The 23,847-nt window shown below is 52.8% G+C and overlaps 2 protein-coding genes and 2 long non-coding RNA genes across 6 annotated transcripts; 1 reads left to right on the forward strand and 3 right to left on the reverse strand.

Moving 5' to 3' along the window:
- Positions 1-1,272: 1,272 nt before the first annotated feature.
- LOC109499669 lies at positions 1,273-6,766 on the reverse strand. Of its 3 annotated transcripts, none has more exons than XR_006597770.1 (4): positions 4,284-5,345; positions 3,313-3,473; positions 2,968-3,072; positions 1,273-1,480 (listed from the first exon to the last, which is right to left on the reverse strand). It is a non-coding gene; the product is annotated as an uncharacterized LOC109499669 (long non-coding RNA). The 3 variants fall into 3 exon arrangements; XR_006597771.1 differs by lacking the exon at positions 1,273-1,480 and adding an exon at positions 5,381-6,766 and having other exon boundaries at positions 2,244-3,072; positions 4,284-5,016; XR_006597769.1 differs by lacking the exon at positions 1,273-1,480 and having other exon boundaries at positions 2,244-3,072.
- GUCA1A (guanylate cyclase activator 1A) lies at positions 3,467-10,526 on the forward strand. Its single transcript, XM_003986138.5, has 4 exons — positions 3,467-3,681; positions 8,906-9,055; positions 9,422-9,515; positions 9,793-10,526. The coding sequence occupies exons 1-4, from the start codon at positions 3,481-3,483 to the stop codon at positions 9,960-9,962; spliced, it is 615 nt and encodes a 204-aa protein (XP_003986187.2). The 5' UTR covers positions 3,467-3,480; the 3' UTR covers positions 9,963-10,526.
- Positions 7,054-8,907, reverse strand: LOC123385366. Its single transcript, XR_006597772.1, has 3 exons — positions 8,323-8,907; positions 8,033-8,154; positions 7,054-7,763 (listed from the first exon to the last, which is right to left on the reverse strand). It is a non-coding gene; the product is annotated as an uncharacterized LOC123385366 (long non-coding RNA).
- Positions 10,527-12,208: 1,682 nt separating the features above from the next.
- GUCA1B (guanylate cyclase activator 1B) lies at positions 12,209-22,496 on the reverse strand. The gene is made up of 4 exons (XM_003986139.4): positions 22,129-22,496; positions 15,259-15,408; positions 13,372-13,492; positions 12,209-12,625 (listed from the first exon to the last, which is right to left on the reverse strand). Exons 1-4 carry the CDS (start codon positions 22,333-22,335, stop codon positions 12,498-12,500), a joined length of 606 nt encoding a protein of 201 aa, XP_003986188.1. The 5' UTR covers positions 22,336-22,496; the 3' UTR covers positions 12,209-12,497.
- Between the last annotated feature and the right edge of the window lie 1,351 nt (positions 22,497-23,847).

The raw sequence follows: 23,847 nt of genomic DNA on the forward strand, positions 1-23,847 counted from the left end.
GCCAGTCTCCTTCCACTGCTTTCCAGGGGATGAACTGCCAGAAGCCAGAGGCCCCGGGGAGCCCGAGTGATCCAGTCCACAGGGGTCAGCCTCCTGGCGCTCAGAGCACACAGAGGAAGGTGGAGAATGGGTGGGGAGGGCGCCAACGGGATAACCAGCGCATGACCATGTGGAATCTTTGGCACTAGGTGCTGGGAGGGTGCGCGAGATGAATAACACAGAGGCCTCCACCCCGAGTTCCTGACGACAGGCTGACAATAAACAGCTGCGTATAATTTGAGAAATCAATGAACCTCATGTATGTTATAATAGAAGTGTGAACATTGTTGGGGCGTCTGGGTGGCTCAGTCAGTTAAGTGCCCGACTTCAGCTTAGGTCATGATCTCGCAGTTCGTGAGATCGAGTCCCGTAAGTGAGAGCCCCGCGTGGGGCTCTGTGCTGACAGCTCGGAGCCTGGAGTCTGCTTCCGATTCTGTGTCTCCCTCTCTCTGCCCCTCCTCTACTCTTGCTCTGTCTCTCTTTGTCTCTCAAAAATAAATAAATGTTTAATAATAATAATAATAAAAGAACGGTGAACATTGTCCTAGATGTGGTGACCCCTATGACTTCCACCTCCTGCTGTACCCGCCTTGGCACAATCCTCCTCTGAGCGTGGCTGAGATCTGTGACTCACCACTAACCCACGGAATGTGGCAAAGGTAACAGGATGGCATTTCCTTGGTTAGTTACACGATATAAGCTTCCATTTTAGCAGATTGGAGAGAGATTCTCCTTGCTGGCTTGATGAAATAAGCAGCCACACTGAGGAGCCCGTGTAATAAGGAACTTTGGAAAGTCCTAGAAACTGCAGACAGCCTCTGGTAACCGAGAGTGGGCTCCAGATAATGTCTAGCAAGAAGCCAGGGCCCTCAGTCCTATACCCAGGAAATGAATTCTGCCAACACGCTGAATGAGGCAGAAGTGGATTCTTCCCCAGTCAAGCCTCCAGATGTGAACGCACCCCAGATGACACCATGATCACAGCCCTTTGGGACCTGGGGCAGAGGACCCAGTGAAAGTCAGCACAGAGCCAGACTGCTGGCCCACAGAAACTGTGTGATAATAAACATGTAGGATTTTTTTCTTAATTTTTAAAAATGTTTATTTTTGAGCTAGAGAGGCAGAGTATGAGCGGGGGAGGGGCAGAGAGAGAGGGAGACACAGAATCCGAAGCCGGCTCCAGGCTCTGAGCTGTCAGCACAGAGCCCGACGCGGGGCTCGAACCCACGAACCGTGAGATCATGACCCGAGCCGAAGTCGGACGCTTAACGACTGAGCCCCCCAGGCGCCCCTAAACGTGTAGAGTTTGAAGCTACGGACTCTGTGGTAGTGTTTAAGCAGCCTAGAAAGCTATTATAACACATCCGCAAACCATCGGTGCGCCGAGGCAAGAAAAATGAATTCTGCTGAGATTCGGAAAGGTTCTCGGAGGAGGGTGTGTCTGTGGGAAGAGTGGGGAGGATATAAACCGGGAGCATTGGAAAGATAAGCTGCCACCTCACCCTCGACTCCTTCAGTCCAAACCCCAATGCCGAGAGGACTCCGAAGACAAGGACGTGAGCCTGGGCCCCAAGTTCACCGGAGGAGCTTCTCTGGCCCCGTATCCAAGCCATGTGCCGGGCGGCCCCCAGCGGCCACTTGCCCAGTGCGCCCTGCATTCACCTCTTTAGATAGAGGAGAAGCAAAACAGTCTTGTTTGGTTTCTTGTTCAAAAACAGCTGACCTCTGTTTTCTGTGAGCAGTATGTGTTCATTGTGAATCATTTAAAAAATACAGATAAGTTTTAAAAAGCAAAGATTAGGGGCGCCTGGGTGGCCCAGTTGGTTAAGCATCAGACTTTGGCTCGGGTCATGATCTCACCGTTCGTGAGTTCGAGCCCCGCCTCGGGCTCTATGCTGACAGCTCGGAGCCTGCTTCCGATTCTGTGTCTCCTCCTCTCTCTGCTCCTCCCGTGCTCATGCTGTCTTCCTCTCTCTCAAAAATAAATAAACATTAAAAAAAAAAAGGCAAAGATGGGGCACCTGGGTGGCGCAGTTGGTTAAGCGTCCGACTTCAGCCAGGTCACGATCTCGCGGTCCGTGGGTTCGAGCCCCGCGTCAGGCTCTGGGCTGATGGCTCAGAGCCTGGAGCCTGTTTCCGATTCTGTGTCTCCCTCTCTCTCTGCCCCTCCCCCGTTCATGCTCTGTCTCTCTCTGTCCCAAAAATAAATAAAAAACGTTGAAAAAAAAATTAAAAAAAAAAAAAAGCAAAGATTATACTATCGCTGGTGATGTCATGACCCAGAAAGAGCCCTGTTCACATTTTGGTTGTTTCCTTTTAGTTACACGTATCATGTACACAGCAGTGTCATGTGACAGGGACAACCTTTGTCACAGACGGGCCCCTAGGCTTGGTCTAGGAACTTTCCAGGATCAGCTGTAGCAGTTCACCATGCACCTGTGTGGTGGTGCCCTCACTCACACACACACACACACACACACACACACACACACACACACACACCCCAGGCCATAAGGCACACGCTCAATGTCCCCTATCCCCATGCCGTGGGAGCTGATGGTGTCAGGTGTGGAGTCAGATGGAAGGTTGAATTCAAGCCTCCTGGGATGAGAGAGATACAGTCTCTGGGAATGTAAGAATGTAGTCAGAAGAGGACCAGTGAGTGTGTGTGTATACATGGCTACATGAACTTGTACAGTTTAATGGAGGAGGGGGTTCCCTCTAGCTACTCAGGACTCGTCTTGGAAGCCCACAAACTCTGCATGATTCAGGCGTGCTTATGCATTAACTACCCACGGTGTGACTGGAACCCCTCAGTTGTGATGGTCAAGTGCAGTGCACAGCATGTATAACCGTACACAGCAGTCCTGTCAAAAGCCCACAGTTGGTCCACCTCTGGAAGAGGCACCAGCTCTATCTCAGACGTACCTCAATTCCATGTCGGAGGGCAGGAACCAAAAACATTGAGAGCCCACTGAAAACAGGAGAAGAAGGAATGGAGGTCACAGGATCAGAACAGCCACTTCTTCGGCCCTGGTAAGAAGGGATAACGAGATTACAAAACGGGTAAGAAAATCCTCTCACCTATCAGCTCAAGGCTGTAATCCTGGGCCTCTGCTTCCCTAAGCTTTGTTCTATTTTCGCTCTTCTTTCCTAGGAGCAGTCCCCATTGGCCGCAGGGGTTTAGTGGGGACTTAACACCACTTCTCTGGCTCCTCCTGCACTTGGCCGTGGGGTTGCACAGCCCCCCATTACCTTTGTCTCTCTGCTCACCTCCTCCTGTGCTGTCTGATTCGTCAGATCTTCTTTGCTCAGCTCTGGACCACTCCGGGCTGTGAGCGAGGAGGGCCCGCTGTTAGAAAGCCGAGCCTTCCTCGTGCAGGGGCAGCGGGGAGCAGGATCCATCCGCCTTGGGCGCCGGCCACAGGTGGGGCCTGGGAGATGGGCAACGTGATGGATGGTAAGTCGGCGGAGGAGCTGAGCAGCACCGAGTGCCACCAGTGGTACAAGAAGTTCATGACCGAGTGCCCCTCCGGCCAGCTCACCCTCTACGAGTTCCGCCAGTTCTTCGGCCTCAAGAACCTGAGCCCGTCCACCAGCCAGTATGTGGAGCAGATGTTTGAGACCTTTGACTTCAACAAAGTGAGCAGGGAGGCCTGGGGTGGGGTGGGTGGGCGCTGGAGGGCCGCCCCGGGAGGCCTGGCCAGTGCGGGGCTGCGAGGGGCAGGCGCCAGAACAGTGGCGTCTCCCGGAGGAGGGGGCGCGCTTCTCTGTGTATCTGGGGCTGTGTTGGGGAGTCCGTGGATCTAATGTTCACTGAGCACCTACTGCGATCAGGCACTGGGGGTTCAGAAACGAACCAGAGCCTGTCCGTGCCCTCACTTTTCCAGGGGAAGACAGAGGGGTCCACGGATTAGTGTACCCAGAGGCCCAGCCTAATGGCTTCCTCTCGGTTTACTCCAAACCGAGTGGGAACACTTACAAGACAGCTGTTGGGCACTTACTGAGTGCTGGGTGCTATACCCGGCACTTTTGCCCAGGCCCTTGGATGCTCGCGGGGTGCAGGAGGAGGAGGAGGGGAGAGGAGAGAGCAGGGTGATAAGTCTGTAGCCCTGGCCAGCCTGGCACAGGCAGGCCCGTGTTACATGGGTCACTCCCGGTGCTCTGAGGACAGACAAGGCTGCCTGGTAGCTGGGACGTCCAGACTGCTCCCAACTCCAAAATGCCCAATGACCTCAGCTCACCTTCTCTCGAGTCGGTCCGAAGGTCTGCACGGTGGTCGAACTGTCATCTCCCCGAGTAATCACCGGGACTCCTGATCAGCTGGAAGGGGGGTGCTGGGTACAGTGAGTTAGGGCCCTTAGCGCTCATCAACCGGGTGGCCTCGCGCCCAAGATCTACCCCCCACGCTCTCTGCTCCTTGCCCTGCATCTGCCACGGAGGTTGAGAGCATGGGTTAAGGTAGTTGTTGGTGCCAAGAGCAAATCTTCCGTTTGTTTGGAGCAACTGAGTCAAGATGCAGCGGGAGGGGAACCCAAGGCTACAAACCCGTCTCCCCACCCTGGCTGGGCCCCACCCTCCCCGGCGCTCACCTGGAAGCATGAGGAGGTGAAGTCACCCTGCCATGTGCCCACTGCAAGCCGGGGGAGGCTGCCCAGAGCTTTCCCGGCCCCCCTCGCTGCCCGGAGAGTCCAAACATCACTGCGGACGGGGCTTCTAAGGACAGCTGGGGCTCAGAGGCTATTTAAAACTCACTAATATTTAGGGTTAAGGGGACAAAGCAGATTATGGGCTCTGAATCCCAACCTCAAGGTGCCCACTGGCTTTCCTGAAGGGGGCGCGGGGGAGCAGAGCACTGGAGCTTGTGGCATGGAGACCAGAAGGGATGGCATCAGCATGCTGGACCCCGGGAGAAGGGTCAGTGGTTGAGCCTCAACACCTGACACCTAAACACACCGAGGTATCTCAGCTTCTCACCTGTAAGGAAACCCTTTGGGTCAAGACACATCTCCAAAGGGACGCCCGAAAATCACATATATGACACCAGGGAGGAAAAATCCATCAACCTTGGATTTTGCAAGCACCCCCTCCACTGTCCCCAACCTGACTTCCTTGATTGAGCTGGGCACACCTTCGCCTCGGGGCCTTTGTGATGCCCGGGACCCTTGTCCTCCAGAATTCTGCTTGGCTCACACCTTTCCCTGCTACAAGTCTCTGCTCACATGTCTCCTTGCCACGGACGCTTGCCCTGATTTCCTGATTGAAACCCTATTTCACCGGGACTAGCCCCTACCCCTGCATTTCCTGTCCCACCTTCCCTCCCCCGCCCCCCAGAGCGTACCTCATCTTCTGACAACTGATACTGAACAACACGTGGCCACTATGTTGTGTCTCCCCTCCTGGAGTGTGAGCTCCACGAGGGCGGGGATTTTTGTCTGGCTGACTCATTTCCGAATCTCCAGCATCTAGAGCGGTGCCTGGACCATCGTAGGGGCTGAACAAATATTTGTTATACGAGTGAATGGATCGATGAGCAATCATGAGTTCTATGGGCTAATTACGTATTTTACAATACACATTCATTTAAATACATAATTATTAAAATGAAGAGTATCTCTGTAACATCTAAAGGGCTTTGCATACACCCACGGTGTAAACCACACTTTGGGCAATACCGCCTCCTACCCATTGTCATGAGCACAGAGCAGACTGGCTACGAGATGGGACACCAGAGTGTGCGCTAAGTTAAACAGGGGTGTGCACACGATGGCCCGTGGTCCTATTTTTATAAGTGAGGTTTTATTAGAACGCACCACACCCAGTTGTTTACATACTGCCCAAGCTGAACTATTTGCTATCTGGTCGTCTATAGAAAAAGTTTGCCAGCCCCTGAGCAGACGGCAGTTATGGCCCAGCGTTCTGTTCCGGGGCGGGGGGGGGGAGGCTGGGGGGGTGCAGCAGTGTGAGTGGGGAGTGTGATCCTGGGGAAAAAACCAGGTACTTGGCTTACTTCAAAGTTTTGCCTGGGCTTGGCCGCTCCTGGCACTCAGGCAGGTGCACACAAATCGATGTAAATCTTCACTCCTGCGTCTGAGCGCCGGGTAGGATTTAGGAGGCCTGGTTTCTAGGCAAAGTCCGGCCATTCATCGGTTGTTGGTCTAACCCCTCCTCTCAACTTTAGCTTTCGTCTGGAGACGGGGACAAAAATCCCACCTCTCGGGATGGTGGTGAGATTAAATGAGTAAAGCAAATGAAAATACTCGGCACGAGAGGCACTAGAAAGAAGTTAGTATGACTGTAGTGTCATTACTGAATCTCACCCCAAACACAGTCTTGAAAAGTGTGCATTCAGCTTCGGGGGGAGGAACCGAGACTCAGGGAGGCCCTGTGCTTGTTCAAGGCCACACCTCTCCTAAGATGTCCATTATCTTTCTGGCACAAGAGCCCCTACTTTTCTTTGTCTTTCCCAATGTTTATTTTATTTTTTAAATTTAATTAATTAATCGATTATTTTTTTAATTTACATCCAAGTTAGTTAGCATATAGCGCAATAACGATTTCAACAGTAGGTTCCAGTGATTCATCCCCTGCGTATAACACCCCACAAGTGTGTTCCTTAATGCCCTCTACCCATGTAGCCCATCCCCCCACCCACAACCCTTCCAGCACCCCTCTGTCCTCTGTATTTAAGAGTCTCTTCTGTTTTATCTCCCTCCCTGTTGTTATATTCTTTTTGTTTCCCTTCCCCAATGTTCATCTGTTTTGTCTCTTAAATTCCACATATGAGTGAAGTCATATGATATTTATCTTTCTCTAATTTCGCTTAGCGTCATACCCTCCAGGTCCATCCACTAGTTGTAAATGGCAAGATTTCATTCTTTTTGATTGCTGAGTAATGCTCCATTGTATTTATATACCACATCTTCTTTATCTGTTCATCTGTCGATGGACACTTGGGCTCTTTCCATACCTTGGCTATTACTGATAGCGCTGCTATAAACATCGGGGTGCATGTGCCCCTTCAAATCAGCACCCCCATATCCCTTGGGTAAATACCTAGAGGTGCAATTGCTGGGTTGTAGGGTAGTTCTATTTTTAACTTTTTGAGGAACCTCCATACTGTTTTCCCATCCTTTTCCATTGCCTATTTTTAGCCATTCAAAAAAATTGTGGAAGTAATTTTGTGCAGCTCATTGTGAGCATTTCCCACAATCCAGAGAGATAAAAAATGAAAAGCGGAAGTATCCTCACCCCGTGTCCTCTTGCCCAGGGGAAACGTCCTTGGCTGTTTGCTTGCTTCTCTGAGCATTGTGGCCTGGGGGGGTTTTGCTTGCTCTGTTCTGGGGACACCCCTGGGGGGGGGTGGGCAAAAATGGGATGAGCCAAGGCGTATGTGAAAGCCTAGCAACCCAGAGAAGCACCAGGCAAATGTTCACGGTGATCACGACACCCACCGTGGGGCTCCACAGTGAGCTCCGGCTCATCAAGGCCTCACCTGAGGCCCAGGCCTGACACTGGGCCAGGGGATCTCAGAGGCCGTCCTGCCCAGCCTCTGCCACATCTTTAGTAACAGCGCTCCAGCCTCTACTTGCTCGCTTTCAGTGACAGGGAGCTCATTACTGCACGAGGCTGGCCCTGTCCACCATGGGCAAATCTGCCTGTTAGAGTTCTTCCCGCTGACCCCAAATGTGCCTCTGGGTAACTTCCTGGTTCCAGAGTCAGGGCTGTGAATAAATGGAGGAACAGAGGCTGGATTCCAAGTTCACACACTCCGAGTCCTATGCTCAGCCTTTCTGCAAAACACGGGCTTCCCTCTCCCAGCCTCACTGGGCTTGCCGGTGAGATGGGCAGAGGCAGGCCTATGTTCTGTGCTTCCCTGACCCCACTGGTGCGGCCTGTGAAATCCGGGGGGACCCTGGAGAAAGAGCCTGCAGGCATGTCTTGTGCCCCCCTCTCCCACGGTCAACCCCTCTGACACTCAAGAGGACATCACCTTTCCCCGGGCAAGTCTCCCGAGCCTCTCCTCTGGCCCTTGCCCAAGCAGAGTTGTGTGTTCTTGTTCCATAATGTCCTGTCCAGATGTGTTGCCATTACATCGTGATGGCATCGTGACCTCTTTGTAAAAAGAACCACAGTAAGGGTAGTGACAGGAATAGCAAACATTTACCGAGCGTTTACTATATGCCAGGCAGTGTTGCCTGCTTTAGTTACATAAACTCGTTTCATCCCTCCACGGTCCCACAGAGGCAGGTACTATTATAATATTACAGATGAGGAACTTACAGAGACAGCGGGTCCTCGGTCCCAGATTCCACAGCTTTGAGAGGGGTGAAGCCAGGATTCAAACCGGAGCCCCCAACACTGCGCTCCCATCGGGAGCCGGTTCATGTCTTACTGGGTTCTGAAGCCTCTATCACAGCGCGTAGTAGGTGCTCAGTAAAGTTCAAAGAATGAGGGGAAGACTGAGAACGGTGCTCCTTGCCTCCGCATCTACCTCCTGCCCTCTCCCCAGCTCTGAAAAACTCAGCCGAACCATGCCCTCTTTCCCTGGGGGTTCGCTTTCTCTTCCCCCGCCTACACACACCTTCCTGCTGCTGGAAGGGGCTCAGGCTTGAGAATCACATGGGAGCAGCCAGTGACCGCCGGCACCGAAATGCCAGTGAAGAGGCGGCAGCACCGTGGACACCCCCTGGGGGCTGGTTTACGAGAGCTGGCGGGGCAGCCTCTGGGGCAGGCGGGGAGGGCTGCGCAGGGGTCGGGGACAGACGGGGCGGGCCCCGGCAGGAAGGGCGCGGGGCGCGGGGCGGCTCGACCTCTCCTCGGGCCTCCGGGGAGCGGGCTCAAGGCGGCCGCCCCTCTCGCCCAGGACGGCTACATCGACTTCATGGAGTACGTGGCGGCGCTCAGCCTGGTCCTCAAGGGGAAGGTGGAACAGAAGCTGCGCTGGTACTTCAAGCTCTACGACGTCGATGGCAACGGATGCATCGACAGGGACGAGCTGCTCACCATCATCCGGGTAACTCCAGGTGCAGAGGGCCGGGCCCGGGGCGGGGGCGAGGGCGGGGCCGCGCCCTGGGCGGCCCGCCCCCGGAGCTGACAGCCCGAGGGACGGCGAGTTGGGACTTCAGCAGGCGGAACCGCAATCTCACAACGGGACAGGCTTGGGACTGAGGGTCGGGGGGGGGGGGGTGGGGAGCAGCTGTGGCCCTGACCAGCTGCCTGACCCGGGCCACGTGCCATCCACTCTCTGGGCCTCTGTTTCCTCCATCTGTACCAAGAGGCAAACTCCTAAATCCCCGCGTTGCCTCTAGTGCCCACTCTGTTGCTCGGGTACCGCGGAGACAGAACTGGGACGGGCCCCCTCACTTCTTTTTCTCCCCAGGCCATCCGAGCCATTAACCCCTGCAGCGACACGACCATGAGTGCAGAAGAGTTCACCAATACAGTGTTCTCCAAGATTGATGTCAATGGGGATGGTGAGGAGGCCCGGACGGGGGCGGCCAGGGCAGAGGGGCGGGAGGGCAGAGGGAGGCCACATCCTCCAGCCGCCCCTGCCCCAGCCACAAGGGTTGGCTTTTAGGGCCCCCTGGACCGGACTGTGGTCTCTGGCTGCTTTGCCTGCTCCCCTCGCAGCCACTTCCCCTAGCATTTGGCTCTGTCCCCCTGGCGAGACTCCAGCTCTGGGCCCCGGTACAACGCTGCCAGGGAGACGTGAGCACCTCCTCCCCGTGACTCCCTTTCTCTCTGCCCCAGGGGAACTCTCCCTGGAGGAGTTCATCGAGGGCGTCCAGAAGGACCAGATGCTCCTGGACACGCTGACACGGAGCCTGGACCTCACCCGCATCGTGCGCAGGCTCCAGAACGGCGAGCACGAAGAGGAGGGGGAAGGGGCCGGCGGCGGGGAGACTGAGGCGGCAGGCTGAGCCCACCGCCCGACTGCTGGGGAGGGGATGCGTGTTGGTGCCTGGGGTCATCATTGTTGTCATACTAGATACAGGCTCCTGAACCCAAAGCTCAGGTCGCCCCTCTGGGGTGCACGGTGGCGGCAGATGGGCCGGGGTGGGAGTCGGGAAGGATGGTTCCTGAACCCTGAGCAGGACTCAGCTGGTGGTGACTGCCCCCTGCTGGGCGGCCCTGGGGCCGTCCCTAGGCCCAGCTTTTCCCACCGAGTTTCTCTCTCGAGTCCCACTCTTCTAGAGCGGGGAGCTCTGACGCAGAGCTGGGCTTTCACGGACTCTGATGGAATCCTACAGACCCGGTGGCCACAGCCTCCACGTGGGTGCCGCGATCACACGCCGAACCCGCACCCCGGAACCCCGGAGCCTACTTGTGTGGTGCGTTGATTGTTCCTCCCTTCCACAAGCATTTATTGAACACCTCCTTGGTATGAATGCTAGATATTAGACATGCCAAGAAAAGGGTAGCCCTTACCCCCAAGGAACTCACAGGCTAAGCATCATTATAATAAAACATGCTAAGAGAAGGTATGGCACTATAGAAAGTCCTCATTTATCCGGAGGAAATCGGTATCTATTCAGAAGAGGCTGCCCAACACCCTTACTTCCCCTGCTGGCTCCGCAGTGGGGGGTGGTGCCACAGCTCTGCGACTCATTGACTGTGGCCAGCGTCCTGACCGTCCCTGTCCCTCGTCTAACCTCACTCCCTCTCGAGGGCTGTGACACCAGTTGGGAAGTGGGGCAGTCTGGGACAGGTGGGCCCCATTCCCATTCTTTGCATACCCCAACTTTAGGAATACCTGTCCAAGAACTTGGGGAGAGACACAGGCTGCCGCAGTTGTGATCATCTTTTCTAAGATGCTCTTTCTTCTGGGGTTTGCGTCTTCACGTCAGCTGGGTGTGGGGGAAGTACAAGGAGTGAGTAAAAATCCACGGGTAGGAGAGAAAACAAGGGGCAAGAGGAATGAGCTCCAGCTTGCGGAGAGCCCCACGAGGGGAAGGGAGGGTCCTACCCATCACTTGGGCCACCCCAGGCTGGGAAGTCAGCCAGGGCCTGAGCACGGACGTGGAGGGACAGAAGATGGAGATCAATGTCATGGGCAGCCTGGGGGGGAAAGGGAGTTGACATTTCTGCTTCTCTGGGTGGCTGCCTCTTGGAACATCCTGAAGGTGGGAGGGGGGAGGGTATTTGAACAGAATTAGGACATTTCCCCAAGTCGGTCACATACCACCTTCATGACTTGGGGACTTATCTGTGTCCCACATGGGTTGCTATTATTTTTTTAATTAACCCTTTTTCACCTAAAATGTGTTTCTAAAGCAAACTTTATATGAATGGCATACCTATGAAATCGCCGTTCAGTAGGTGAGTTTTATTTTTCCTCCATCAACATAAAAACATATGTATTCGAACGAGTTCCTGTTCTGAGTTCCTCAGCACCCCTCTTCAACCAGAGGGACTCCCTTTAAATCTAGTTTGTACACGAGGGTCGCATATAGAGTTTGTATAACAAAATAATTCCACATCTATAACAAATAATTATCTGAGCACTGCCTGTTCAGTCCAACCTGCTCAAGGATGAGATAATTGAGGTTAGGGAGAGAGAAATGGTCGTCTTGGGTCACATAGCGGCTGGAGGCAAAGCCGGGCCTAGGACCAGTTCTCCCCAGAGACAGAGAGAGGTTTCCCCATCCTTCAAGGAGACACATCCGGCTTGTGGCCGGGAATCCTGGCAGGTCCATGCACAGGCAGGGGGCAGGAGGCAGGGGGGTGGGGGGTGGGGGTGTGGTTGGGGGGTGCAGAGTGTGGATGAGGGGTAGGGACAGGGACAGAAGGATTGTGTGGGGGTGTGGGTTGACAGCAGGGACTGGGGGAGCAGCACCAGGGCAGAGCTGAAACAGCCCCTTTAAGCACAGCCGACCCCTCCAAGGACGGGAAGACCAGGGCCTTACAGGATGCAGTTTTCCCTGTTGACACCCCTGGTGAGGACAGGTTGGGGAGGGGGAGGCAAGAGCCCTCCCCATGAACTCCTCAGGATCCAGGGGGGGTGTAATTATTATCACACTCACCCCCCGACTCCTATTTCTGTGTCACACTGTGTGGGCACTCTCGTTGCTAATTTGGTCTATGGGACCCCCCCAGCCCCACCCTCCCAGTATCCCCCTGCTTCCGGCTGAGAACCCTGTAGGAGACTGTGGAAACCGCCCCCCCACCCCCCAACCCCCGCCGCCAACACATACTTGTTCCAGAAGCAGTTGAAGGGAGACAGAGGAAACCAGTTCCCTTCACCACCCCAGTACATCCTCCCAGTGGACTGTCTCCCGTTGGCCACTTCAGCCCAACGGCCCCTACCCCCTGCTTGGTTCCAACCCCTTTCATGGGGGGGGGGCAGATAAGAGGGAGCATACACAGGCTGAGCCAGGGCCCCTCCCACTACTCTGGAAACCTGGTGAACCCGGAGTCTTGGAGGGGCCTGTGGACTCCCGAAGGCCCCAGACCCCTCAGAACATGGCGCTTTTCCGCCTCTGCTGAGAGATCCAGCCACCAGGGTTCATGTCCATCTGGAGCATCTTCATCACCCACTTGTCACGACGGGCACCTTCAATGAACTCATTCAGAGACAGCTGGCCTGGGCAAGGGGTAGGAGAGATGGTCATGCGGGAGAGTGGAAGAAATGGGGTCGGGGGCGAGAGGAGAGGCCTTCCCTCCCAGGGCACGTCCTCTCGCACAAACCTAAGCCTCATACACAAACGGGCCTGCAGTCCCAGGGCCCAAGCTCGGGGCTTGTCAACTCTCCAATTCTCCAGGAGTCTCCCGGAGGCTTCAAGGGTCTCTTTAAGGGGCTTGCTTTGCAAAGGAATTTAAGCTTTCCTTTTGCCCACGGTGCCTTCAAAATGGTCCTGAGGGCTCTTCTGGGTGTGTCCCCAGCCAGCTCCCTCCCTCCACAGCCTTGGGGCTGGTGCATCCAGCTGCAGGGAGGAGGCCTAAATAGGCTTGGGGGGCAGGGGGTGGGGAGCTATCCTATGCCCATCTCTCAAATACATTTACCCTATTTATTCCTCTGGAGCGTTTTTATCCCTATTTTCCAGATGAGAAAACTGAGGCCATGCTAGGAGTTGAAATGGTTTGCCTGAGTCCAAAGCTCCTATTCTCTTGTTGTGCTTGCCAGGCGGGCATCAGCAACTCCGGCCAGGGCTTAAATCACTCTGGTGAACATCGCATCACGTGCCAGTGACGCCCCTGTTATTTTGCGTCCTCCTCTCTGCACCCGGCTCACAGATGAGGATAACAGTGGCTGGGAGGTGGCGGGCCTTGTCCAAGGTCGCAGGGCCGGAAAGTGGGGGTGCTGTGGCGTGGGCAGCCCTGCCCCCTTACCATCTCCGTTCTCATCCACCAGAAGGAAGATCCTGTCCACCACCTCCTCGGGTGTGAGCAGCTGTCCTTGCTGCTCGGCCTCCTCCTCCACCCTGCAGGCTTTCTTCAGCTTGTAGATCGCCTGCGAGAGAAAACCGCCAGCTCCCTCCCTCCCTCCCTCTGCCAGGCCCTCAGCCCTGCGTCCCGTCCCTGGCGCTGCCCCCCAGCCTGTGCACTGTAGGACCACAGGCCCCAGACCCAAATAAAAATCCACCTGTCCTCGGGCTGCTCTCTCAGGGTCCCACTGGCCTAGTTCCAGCTGAGGAGTGTCGGGCCTCATAGGCCACCTCACCCTGATGCCCTGTGGCTGTCAAAGTGAAACCCAAGACCCTCAATGAGGGATGGACCCAGCACTGTGATGTTCCCAAGTCCACTTTGCCCAGGAGGAGAGGGAGACCCAGAGGGGAAAAGAGGATACTTATGGACGTGTGTGTAAAACAGGACGAGGGGGGATACCGGTGTTTGGACGAGGGAAAGGACAGGTTTCTGCCTTGCCCTGTTTCCTCTCCCCACGAGGCGGCGTTGGTGAAGTGAAGTGGGGAAGAGACAGACAAATGTGAGGGTTTTCCTCAGTTCCTTGATGGGGAGCTCCGTGGACAGAGGCCTGTCTTGTCGATCCCCAGGCCCTCACTGCCCAGTGCAGTGCCTGGCACAATGTGTGTCCCACTGACCGGGGTCTGAGAGCCCCGGGGCTAGGGCCAGCCGCAGTGCCTCCTGGGATGGATGAACTCGGGCAAACCACAGAACTGCCCCGAGGCGACTTCTTTATCTGTGAAATGGGCAGACAACCGCCCCCTGGGAGTGCAGTTCTAGGGCCGTAACAGGGTGACGCAGGTCAGGGGTCAGTTTGTGCCATAGTAGGTTCTTTCTTCTACTCTCATTGCTTTTTTTTTTTTTTTTTTTAACTTTTTGTAATGTTTATTTACTTTGAGAGAGAGAGAGAGAGAGAGAGAGAGAGAGCATGAGTCAGGGAGGGGCAGAGAGGGAGACACAGACTCCGGAGCAGGCTCCAGGCCCTGAGCTGTCAGCACAGAGCCCGACCCGGGGCTCGAACTCACGAGCTGTGAGATCATGACCTGAGCCGAAGTCAGAGACACTTAACCGACCGAGCCACCCAGGTGCCTCTCATTGGCACCTCTCATGCCTCATGCCTCTCACCTCTTAATTGCCTCTCATTAATTTACTCTTCTTTTTTCTAATTTCTTTTTCTTTTTTTTTTTTTCAACGCTTATTTATTTTTGGGACAGAGAGAGACAGAGCATGAACGGGGGAGGAGCAGAGAGAGAGAGGGAGACACAGAATCGGAAACAGGTTCCAGGCTCTGAGCCATCAGCCCAGAGCCTGACGCAGGGCTCGAACTCACAGACCGCGAGATCGTGACCTGAGCTGAAGTCGGACGCTTAACCGACTGCGCCACCCAGGCGCCCCTGATTTCTTGAGATGACTTCTAACATCAGCGATTTCCAGCCTCTTAATTTTCTGACATCTACCTTTTAAGGCGCTAAAATGCTCTGCAAGTCCAGCGTCGGCCGCACTCCACAGCCGATTATGTTACGTGAGCATTATAATCCGGCTCCGTGCACTTGTTGCGTATATGCATGTGATGTAACGTCTTTCATTTATGGAGGAGTTAGGAGTGTACTGCCTTATTTCCAAACAGATGGGGATTTTTTTAAGGTGTCTTTTTGTAGTGGATTTCTAGCTTAATTCTGACCTTTGTCAGAAAGCACCCTCCGAATGATCCCCGTGCTCCTTCCCCCACCCCAGCCCCGGGGGCCCCCACTTGAGGGGCCGGGCCTCAGAGCCCAGCAGTGCTCACGCGCCCAGGCCCCACGGGCGGATGCCGACCTCCACAATGTCGAGCAGCTCCAGGCGGTCGATGCAGCCGTTGCGGTCCTTGTCATAGATCTTGAAGGTCCACTTCAGCTTGTGTTCCAGGGTGCCCCTCAGCACGAGGTTCAGGGCGGCCACATACTCCAAGAAGTCGATGGTGTTGTCCTGCAGCGGGAGTGGGAGCTGTGAGGTCCCTCCCGCCTTCCCCAGGGCTCAGGCGAGGGCCCGATGCTGGGCCGTCCGTGCCTACAAATCCAAGGCTTTGCTTCTGGCCATCCACGTGGCTTCAATGGCCTCGCTGGTACTGTTCTCCACCCCGGCATCCTTTCCCACTCTGTGATCACTCAAGTCTACCCGTCCTTCAAGGCCCAGCTCAAGGGTCCCCTCTTTCAGGAAGCCCTCCTTCTCTGACCACCTACAGTGTTCTGTCTCTCTTGCTCCCTCTTCTAACATTCACAACACTTACACTTTAATCCGCACAGTTTGAGCCTTATTCTGGCATCGCCACTTGGCCGTTTCGTAAGTCTGTCTCATTCTTGAGCTGTATTCTACATATGCTCCTGGAGAAAAGAGGGGCTTACGTTGCCTTTGTCTCCCCTTTGTGCTTAGCATGGCGCCACTTATGTGCAGAGTCAGGGTCTCAAAAGTATTTATGAATCAACGAATACGTGATTGACTTAATTTCAATCTGGGACTAAGGCACCTCTGGAAGATGAGAAAGCAGTGCTCATGGCAAAAATGTCCTTTATCCTTTTACACCTTCCGAGCCCGAGGGGAGGCAGACAGGCGATGGCTCCAGCCCCGTGTGGACATTACCTTCCCTGAAGAACAGGCACCCCCTGTCCCCACCCAGGAAGGAGGACGGGAGACAGAGCTCAGGTGCTAACCCCCCAGAGGTAGGAGACGGGCACAGTCTGCTTCTGTGGTGACTCTGACCAGGTCACTGAAACTCCTTCTAACACAAATGTGGCAACAATTACTCGAAAAGCAGTCAACAAGAGGCAGGGGGCACACCTGCTTCTTGCCCTTCTACGCCAGTCGAGTGTGAGGGGAGAGGCTTGCGGTGATGGTGTCTGCAGTGGGCTGGTCAGGGTGAGCCTCACAAGGGTGTTCCCGCTTATGGGTGCTCCAACCCGTCTTCTTTTTTTTTTTTTTAATTTTTTTTTTAACATTTATTTATTTTTGAGACAGAGAGAGAGCATGAACAGGGGAGGGTCAGAGAAAGAGGGAGACACAGAATCTGAAACAGGCTCCAGGCTCTGAGCTGTCAGCACAGAGCCCGACGCGGGGCTTGAACCCACAGACCGCGAGATCATGACCTGAGCCAAAGTCGGACGCTCAACCGACTGAGCCACCCAGGCGCCCCTTCCTCCCGTCTTCTGAGGGTGGGGACCTCAGCTCTCCAAAGCCAGAAGCTGAGTCATCACTCTCCCAGGAGTGGCTGTCGCTCACAGGACTTTGTCATCAGAAATGACATCACTGGCCCAGAGCACCTCTGTCCTACTGGGTCATGCCACTCAGGCGGCCCCACCCCCAGATCAAGGGGTGCTTGGGTGAGCAACAAGTAAACCACAGAACACAGCAGAACATGAGGCAAATTAGAAAGCCTAAGGAAAAACCAAGAAGAAAACAAAACGAGCCCACCTCAACACCCAAAGTGTCATGTCATATATATATATAGAACTATATATATAACTATATATATAACATGATATATATATGTATCTATATATACATATATATATCATGTTGGCCATCATTATTTTTTAAGTTATTTTTTAATGTTTATTTTGAGAGAGAGAGAGAGAGAGAGAGAGAGAGAGTGAGTATGGGGGAGGGGCAGAGAGAGAGGGAGACACTGAATCCCAAGCAGGCTCCAGGCTCCGAGCTATCAGCACACAGCCCGACATGGGGCTCGAACTCATAAACCGTGAGATCATGACCTGAGCCGAAGTCAGACGCTCAACCGACTGAGCCACCCAGGTGCCCCCCAAAGTGTCTATTTCAACATCTTTTATGCAGTTACTTCTGGTCTTCCACACCCCCCACCATGTATTTACCTAATCGAGGTCAGACTGTAGCTATGTTATTTCCTGGATTTTTATCTTAAAATGCCCCATGTCTTTACAATTAATTGAAATCATACCTTTTATCTTTTTGAGGGGTACTCCCCTCAAGCAGTCCCTTGTGCTGAATGAACCTGGTTTAAATATTTTATGTTACACAATGAACATCTTTGTGTGTGTGTGTATATATATATATGTATATATATATATTTACAATATATATATATTGTGTGTGTATATATATATTTACAATATATATATATTGTGTGTATATATATATTTACTATATATATATATATTGTGTGTATATATATATTTACAATATATATATATATATTGTGTGTATATATATATATATTTCTTATATCTCTGGTAATTTCTTTAGGGTAGGTTCTTAGCAATGGCTGTTCTTTTCTCTTTTTTCACTAGTGTTTAATCCGCTGTTTGTGTCAGTCTATCATTCTATGAGATTTTGTCACACATGAAGCTATGAGTAGTATCAAATATCAATACAAGGACGCTCTCTGTTACCACTTAAGAGTTACCTCCTTCCTCTGACCAGACTTGGCAGCCATTAATCTGATCTCCATCACTATAGCGTATCCACTTGAAGAATGGTATACAAATGGAATCACACAGTATGTAGCCCTTTAAGGTGGGCTTGTTGTGCTCAGTACAAAAAGCCCTGGGGAGTCATCCAAGCTGTTGAGTGTATCAGCGCTCCCTTCCCTGCTATTGCTGAGTGGTCCTCCACTGCATGAATAGCCCCCCCGTTTATTCTACTCACTCATTGAAGGTTATCCGGCTTGTTTCCAACAACCGCCCCTCCCCCGCAAGCTTTATTGAGATATAATTGCCGAATAGCCTTTTAAAGAACATTGTGTAAGTTTAAGGTATACGCCGTGATGATTGGTTGTTCTTTAAAAGATTATTTTCATCAGTAATTGTTACTTATTAAGTTTGCTAAAAATTAACCTTATGTTTTTTTTAATAAGAGTAGGAAAATGTATGCAAAATGGCTCGTAGGGGTGTCTGGGGGCTCAGTCAGTTAAGTGTCCAACTTCGGCTCAGGTCATGATCTCACGGTTCGTGAGTTTGAGCCCCGCATCGGGCTCTGTGCCGACAGCTCAGGGCCTGGAGCCTGCTTCTGAATCTGTGTCTCCCTCTGTCTCTGCTCCTCCCCTGCTCACATTCTGTTTCTCTCTCAAAAATAAATAAAGATTAAAAAAAAAAATTAAAAAAAAAAGAGCCTTGTATCTAGCACCACAGAGAGAAAAACCAAAAAACCAAAAACCACTGATAAATCCTTCCTCTCCAGCTCTATAGATTCTCCCACATTCTTCGTCTAGAACATTCTGTCCTGACAGCATCCTCCCTCAACATGACACGGTTACCACAACGAGCCCTTGCCTCCCATGAGGCACACTAGAGTTAGCCCTTCCCGAGGAGTGACCTCAGGTGTAAAGTTGCTCCGACCCCAGGACGAGTCCTGGGAAACTCCCAGCTGGGACTCATCTCACGCTCTGTGCCGGGCGCTCGTCAGCTTCAATTACCCACAGAGCAATGGGAAGATGATGGAAATGCCTCTGTCCACTCAAGAGTAGGAGCAGAAGTGACAGGCGTGTGATCTGCTCTGTGGGATTACCTGCCCCATTTCTCCCTGAATTGGCTGCATTTGTGCGCCAGCCCCGGCCTTAGCGCACGTTACATAAGGATCCCAAATGACATTTGATTTCACCTTCCCTTTGCTTCCATCCCAGTGCATCGCAGGGCAACCACTGGAGAGAAGAGTGTGGCAAGGGAGAGGCGTAGCAGGGATGAGGCGCTCTGGCCTCTTTGCCTCCACCAAACTCCCATTTCTATCACCCTAGGTTAAAATTTTTTTTTAATGTTTATTCATTTTTGAAAGAGGGAGCATGAGCGGAGGAGGGGGAGACAGAGAGGGAGACACAGAATCGGAAGCAGGATCCAAGCTGTGAGCGGTCAGCACAGAGCCCGACGCGGGGCTCGAGCCCCCGAACCGTGAGATCATGACCCGAGCCGAAGTCGGACGCTTCACCCACTGAACCACCCAGGCGCCGCGCTGTCACCTCAGATTTCGACATGTGAGCTGTGTCTATGAACTCTTGATTTCATTTGTCTCCGAAAGCTCAGACCAGTCGCCCAGAAATCGGACTCACTAACCTAAAGATGGTGCCAATGTGGGCAGTGGAGACGGGTGTGGGTTTGGAGACAGAAACTAAGCGGGAAAAGAAAGAAAGAAGGCTCAGTCCCTGACAGAGGAACTTACCACACCTCTGGAAAGCTTTTCCTCAACAGAATTCCAGTTAATAAATGGAGAAGGGATGGGAGGATGCGAAAACTATCGATGGATGCCAAAGCTAGCAGATGAAAATCAGAGGAGCGACAGGATATTGACTTCTCTCAAAGCAGCTCCCTATAAGATGCTTGTTAATTACAAAGGAAAAATGGTAACTTTCCGGGGGAGAAACCTGGCAGACATCATGTAACCAACCCCTGTAATGGGACAAACCAACATCATGCGCCCCCCGCCAGGGGGCCCTGAGAAGGACATGAGATCACTCCTGGGGCATTTCTGCCAGAAATGGAAAACCTGAGTCTAATCACAAAGCCACACTGAACAAACCCAAATTGTGGGATGTTCTACCAAATTAACTGGCCTGCAATCTTCAAAAATGTCAGCGTCAAATAAGACGAAAGCTAAGCATTGAAGGTTCTGAATTAAAGACTAGAGACAGGACAAGTAAATGCAATGCGTGATCAGATCCCACCCCCCCCGCCCCCCGCTCCAAATAAGAAAAACAAGCAAGCAATATAGAGAACACATCACATGTCAAATTGACAAAACTTGAATATGGATTGGCTAATAGAATTGGGTCAATATTGAATTTCCTGATTCTCATCTTTGTATTAGGTTATTTAAGAGCACGTCCTTGTTCTTAGAAAAAACACACTGAAGTACTTAGGGGTAAAAGGATGTGATGTCTCCAACTTTCTCTAAAGAAAGACAGACACACACACGCACAGAATGATCAAGCAAACGAGGCAAAATGTACAATTGGACAAATTGTACACAGGAGTTACTTATGCTATTCTTTCAACTTGGTATACATTTGAAATACCATCAAAAATAAAAGTTCTAAAGAAAGGAAAACAACAGTCAATGAATATAATTTGTAAAAGAGATAAGGTATAAGGAGTACAGCTGTACCAGGCCCACAGGCTTGGCAATCCCCCCTCCCCATTTAAGTTTCTTTATTTAGAGAGAGAGGGAGGGCACATACACACACAAGCAGGAGAGGGGCAGTGAGAGAGGGAGAACCCCAAGCAGGCCCCATGCTGCCAGTGTAGTGTCCCACACGGGGCTCAAACTCACGAACCGAGATCATGACCTGAGCCGAAACCAAGAGTTGGACGCTTAACTGACGGAGCCACCCAGGTGTCCCTTGACAATCCCTTTTGGATCTTGAGTTGCTATCCTACTGAATTTTTAGGTGAATGTGGGGAAGATTGATACATTTATGAGAGCAAATCTTGTTGTGTGTGATCTGGTTTGTTTTAAAACCATTTTTCTCTCTTAAAAACAAAACAAAACAAAACAAACTGCCTTCTAAGCAGGCACACTCGACTGGGAGTCGGGACCCTTGAGTATACGACCTTGGGCAAATCAGCTCACTTCCTCTTGTCCCAGTTTTCTCTTCATTTCTTTTGGATCATTAAATGGGCTGCAGAAGGCTCGGAGGAGAGGGGGCAGAAGAGAAGCTTGGAGAAGTCTGAACGTACTCTGTGCCCCACGAGGGAGTCCATAGGTTTCATCTCTAAGGAGGTTTCTGTTGCCCTGACGCTACCCCACCCTCCATCCCCCTACAGATGCATGCTAACCGGTACCCGGACAAGGTCAGACACTAACAGGCTTTCCCAGTGATTCAGCCTAGAAAGTGAAGCTCTCCATGCATGGAAAAGTACAGAGGCTTTCCCCAGATTAATTATCTAGGTCCAACAACCACCCCCCCTCAACTCGGTGGGGGGGGGCTGAAGTAGGTACTTGAGGCAAATCAAATGATTTGAAGGGTCGTGGAGGCCCTGGACTGAAAGCCTTAAATAACGAAGGGGTTTCCATTTCTGAATTCTATTTCCAGGGGTGGATTGACAAAATGCAGTATCTTCTCAGCTGCAGGTGCCACTGGAAGGCTTAAAGAAATCCTGTGGTGGAATGGTCTCATGGAATCTTCCATGGCTTGGAGAGTTGTAAGGGACTTTTACATGATCCGTTCAACTGCCTGGTCAGTGCAGGAGGCCCTCCCAGCATGCTGGAAGGGAAGACCTGACCAGTCTCAATTCCAAGGACCCCAACGAAGGGGAGATCACAGTCTATACCAAGAGAGCTCATCCTTTTGGGACAGCTCTTTAGCTCCTTATCTTTAGAGTGACAGGGGCTCTGGTGGGTGTGGGAGACCAGGTCCTTGGGCTGTAGAGCCTTGGCCAAAAAATACACCAATTGAGGACTGGACTGTGTGCCCTTCTGCCCAGCCCACCTCCTCTCAGCAGGTGGACAGAGGGAGGCAGGAAGAGCAGAGAGACAGGGGAGAGAAGATGAGATGGAGAGGAGGGAAGGAAAGACGGGAAGGGACCAAATGATGGGAAGAGAGAAGAGTTTGGGGAAAGAGAGACAGAAAACGTGAGCAGGAAATGGAGAGCAGAGCAGGGGGACTGGGGACGGGCCGCTCCCTCCCACCGGTGATGCTCCTTCAGCTCAGTGGGAAACAAGCTGGCCCCCGCACCCCCTTCAGGGCCTTACCCCATTCTTGTCGAAGGCTCGGAACATGCCCTCTACGTACTGGGTGGCCTCCTCGTTGCCTGTGACCTTGAAGAAGCGCTTAAACTCGTGCATGAAGAGAGAGCCGCTGGGGCACTCCACCACGAACTTCTTGTACCACTCCTGGAGCTCGGCCACGTCCATCTCGCCGGCCGCCTCCGCCTCCTCCCAGCTGAACTGCTGCCCCATCCCGGCCTGGAGGGATGTCGGGGGTCTGTGCCTCCTCCTGGGCTTCTGCCGATTGATGCCTTAGGCCGGGGCCCTCTTCCTCCCTTTCCTCTGCCTGGCCGGCCTCTTCATCATCTCCTGGCCACTGGGCAGCGCAGGGGCAGGCGGCAGGGGGCGGGGCCGGGCCAGCTAAGCGCCCTAAGATCATTAGAAGATTCCCCTGGAGGGTCTGACCCCCAGTCAGCTAAGCTCCCCCAGCCTCACCCCTCCCTTCACTCTTGTCAACCCCGTGACTACGCCACCCTGGCAGATTCTGAAGGGGGGAGAAGGGCAGGAAACGGACGCCCTACCAGCTCACACATGCTCCCTGTTCCATTAGTTGGGCACCGCGCTGTTCCAGAGAGGCCCATCTTGGAGACACAGGAGACTCTGAGGTCCAGAGAGGGAGCGAGACCAACTCCTAGCCCGTAAGATAGAGCCCGCTGGTGATCTGGGCCTCACTCACATGGGCCAGTGAGAAGCAGCAGATTCTATGATGTGAAGGCCTCCAGGTGGGCAGTTCCGTCCCCGAGCTCAGGGCCAGACACCCCTGAGTCTTCAAGTTTTCCATTTTCCAACTTAAAGTACAAACGCTTCCTTCCAACACCCTTCACCCAAGACCTAGAAACAAGGCGTTCCCTACTTTCTCTCCTAAGTGTGAATATGTGAGAAGGATCTGTGAGCGCGGCTTAAAAGATCTCTGAAGGCTCTTACTTTTATGTTTGCGAATTTGTTTCCGAATCAGTGATATATTCGTGCTTATTTTAATGTAATATTAAAATGATACCTTCCAGAAACCAGAAAATCAAATGCACTTTTCTAGGTTTTAGGAGTTGTTCCGGGGGGTCTTGTAATCTCAGGGGCGACACTGCCTGTCTCCCGTTGACCAGTCACTCCCGAATTGTTCTGTACACCCCCAGGCCTGACTCCCTCGCTCACGTACCCCCCTGCCCCCCACCTCCATTCATCCCTAATCTCTTGAAGTTCTTCTAAGTTTTTGCCATTCCTTTAAAAACATTTTTTTTCAGGTTTTTATTTTTGAGACAGAGACAGAGAGAGAGAGAGAGAGAGAGAGAGAGAGAGAGAGAGACAAAGCACAAGCAGGGGAGGGGAAGAGAGAGAGGGAGACACAAAATCTGAAGCGGGTTCCAAGCTGTCAGCCCAGAGCCCGACGTGGGGCTGGAACCCACAAACCGCAAGATCTTGACCTGAGCTGAAGTCGGATGCTTCAGGGACTGAGCCGCCCAGCGCCTCACTGCCATTCGTGAAGTAGGAGCCCCACTTCCTGTCATCCTTCCAAGCACTCATGGATCTTTCTGCCACATCCTTTGGGGTCAGGAGAGTACAGCTCATCGCCTCCCTGCTCCTAACTGTTGCCTCCACTTTTTCCTCTTTTCTCCCTCAAAAATGCCAGTCTCTTTAAAGCCACGGGTGACTCTACCCACTTGCCCTCACTGGTGACTTCACTGCTTTGTCTCAGAGCACCAGCTTGGT

Source organism: Felis catus, chromosome B2 (genome assembly GCF_018350175.1).
Source record: "Felis catus isolate Fca126 chromosome B2, F.catus_Fca126_mat1.0, whole genome shotgun sequence".
NCBI classification, from domain to species: Eukaryota; Metazoa; Chordata; class Mammalia; order Carnivora; family Felidae; genus Felis; species Felis catus.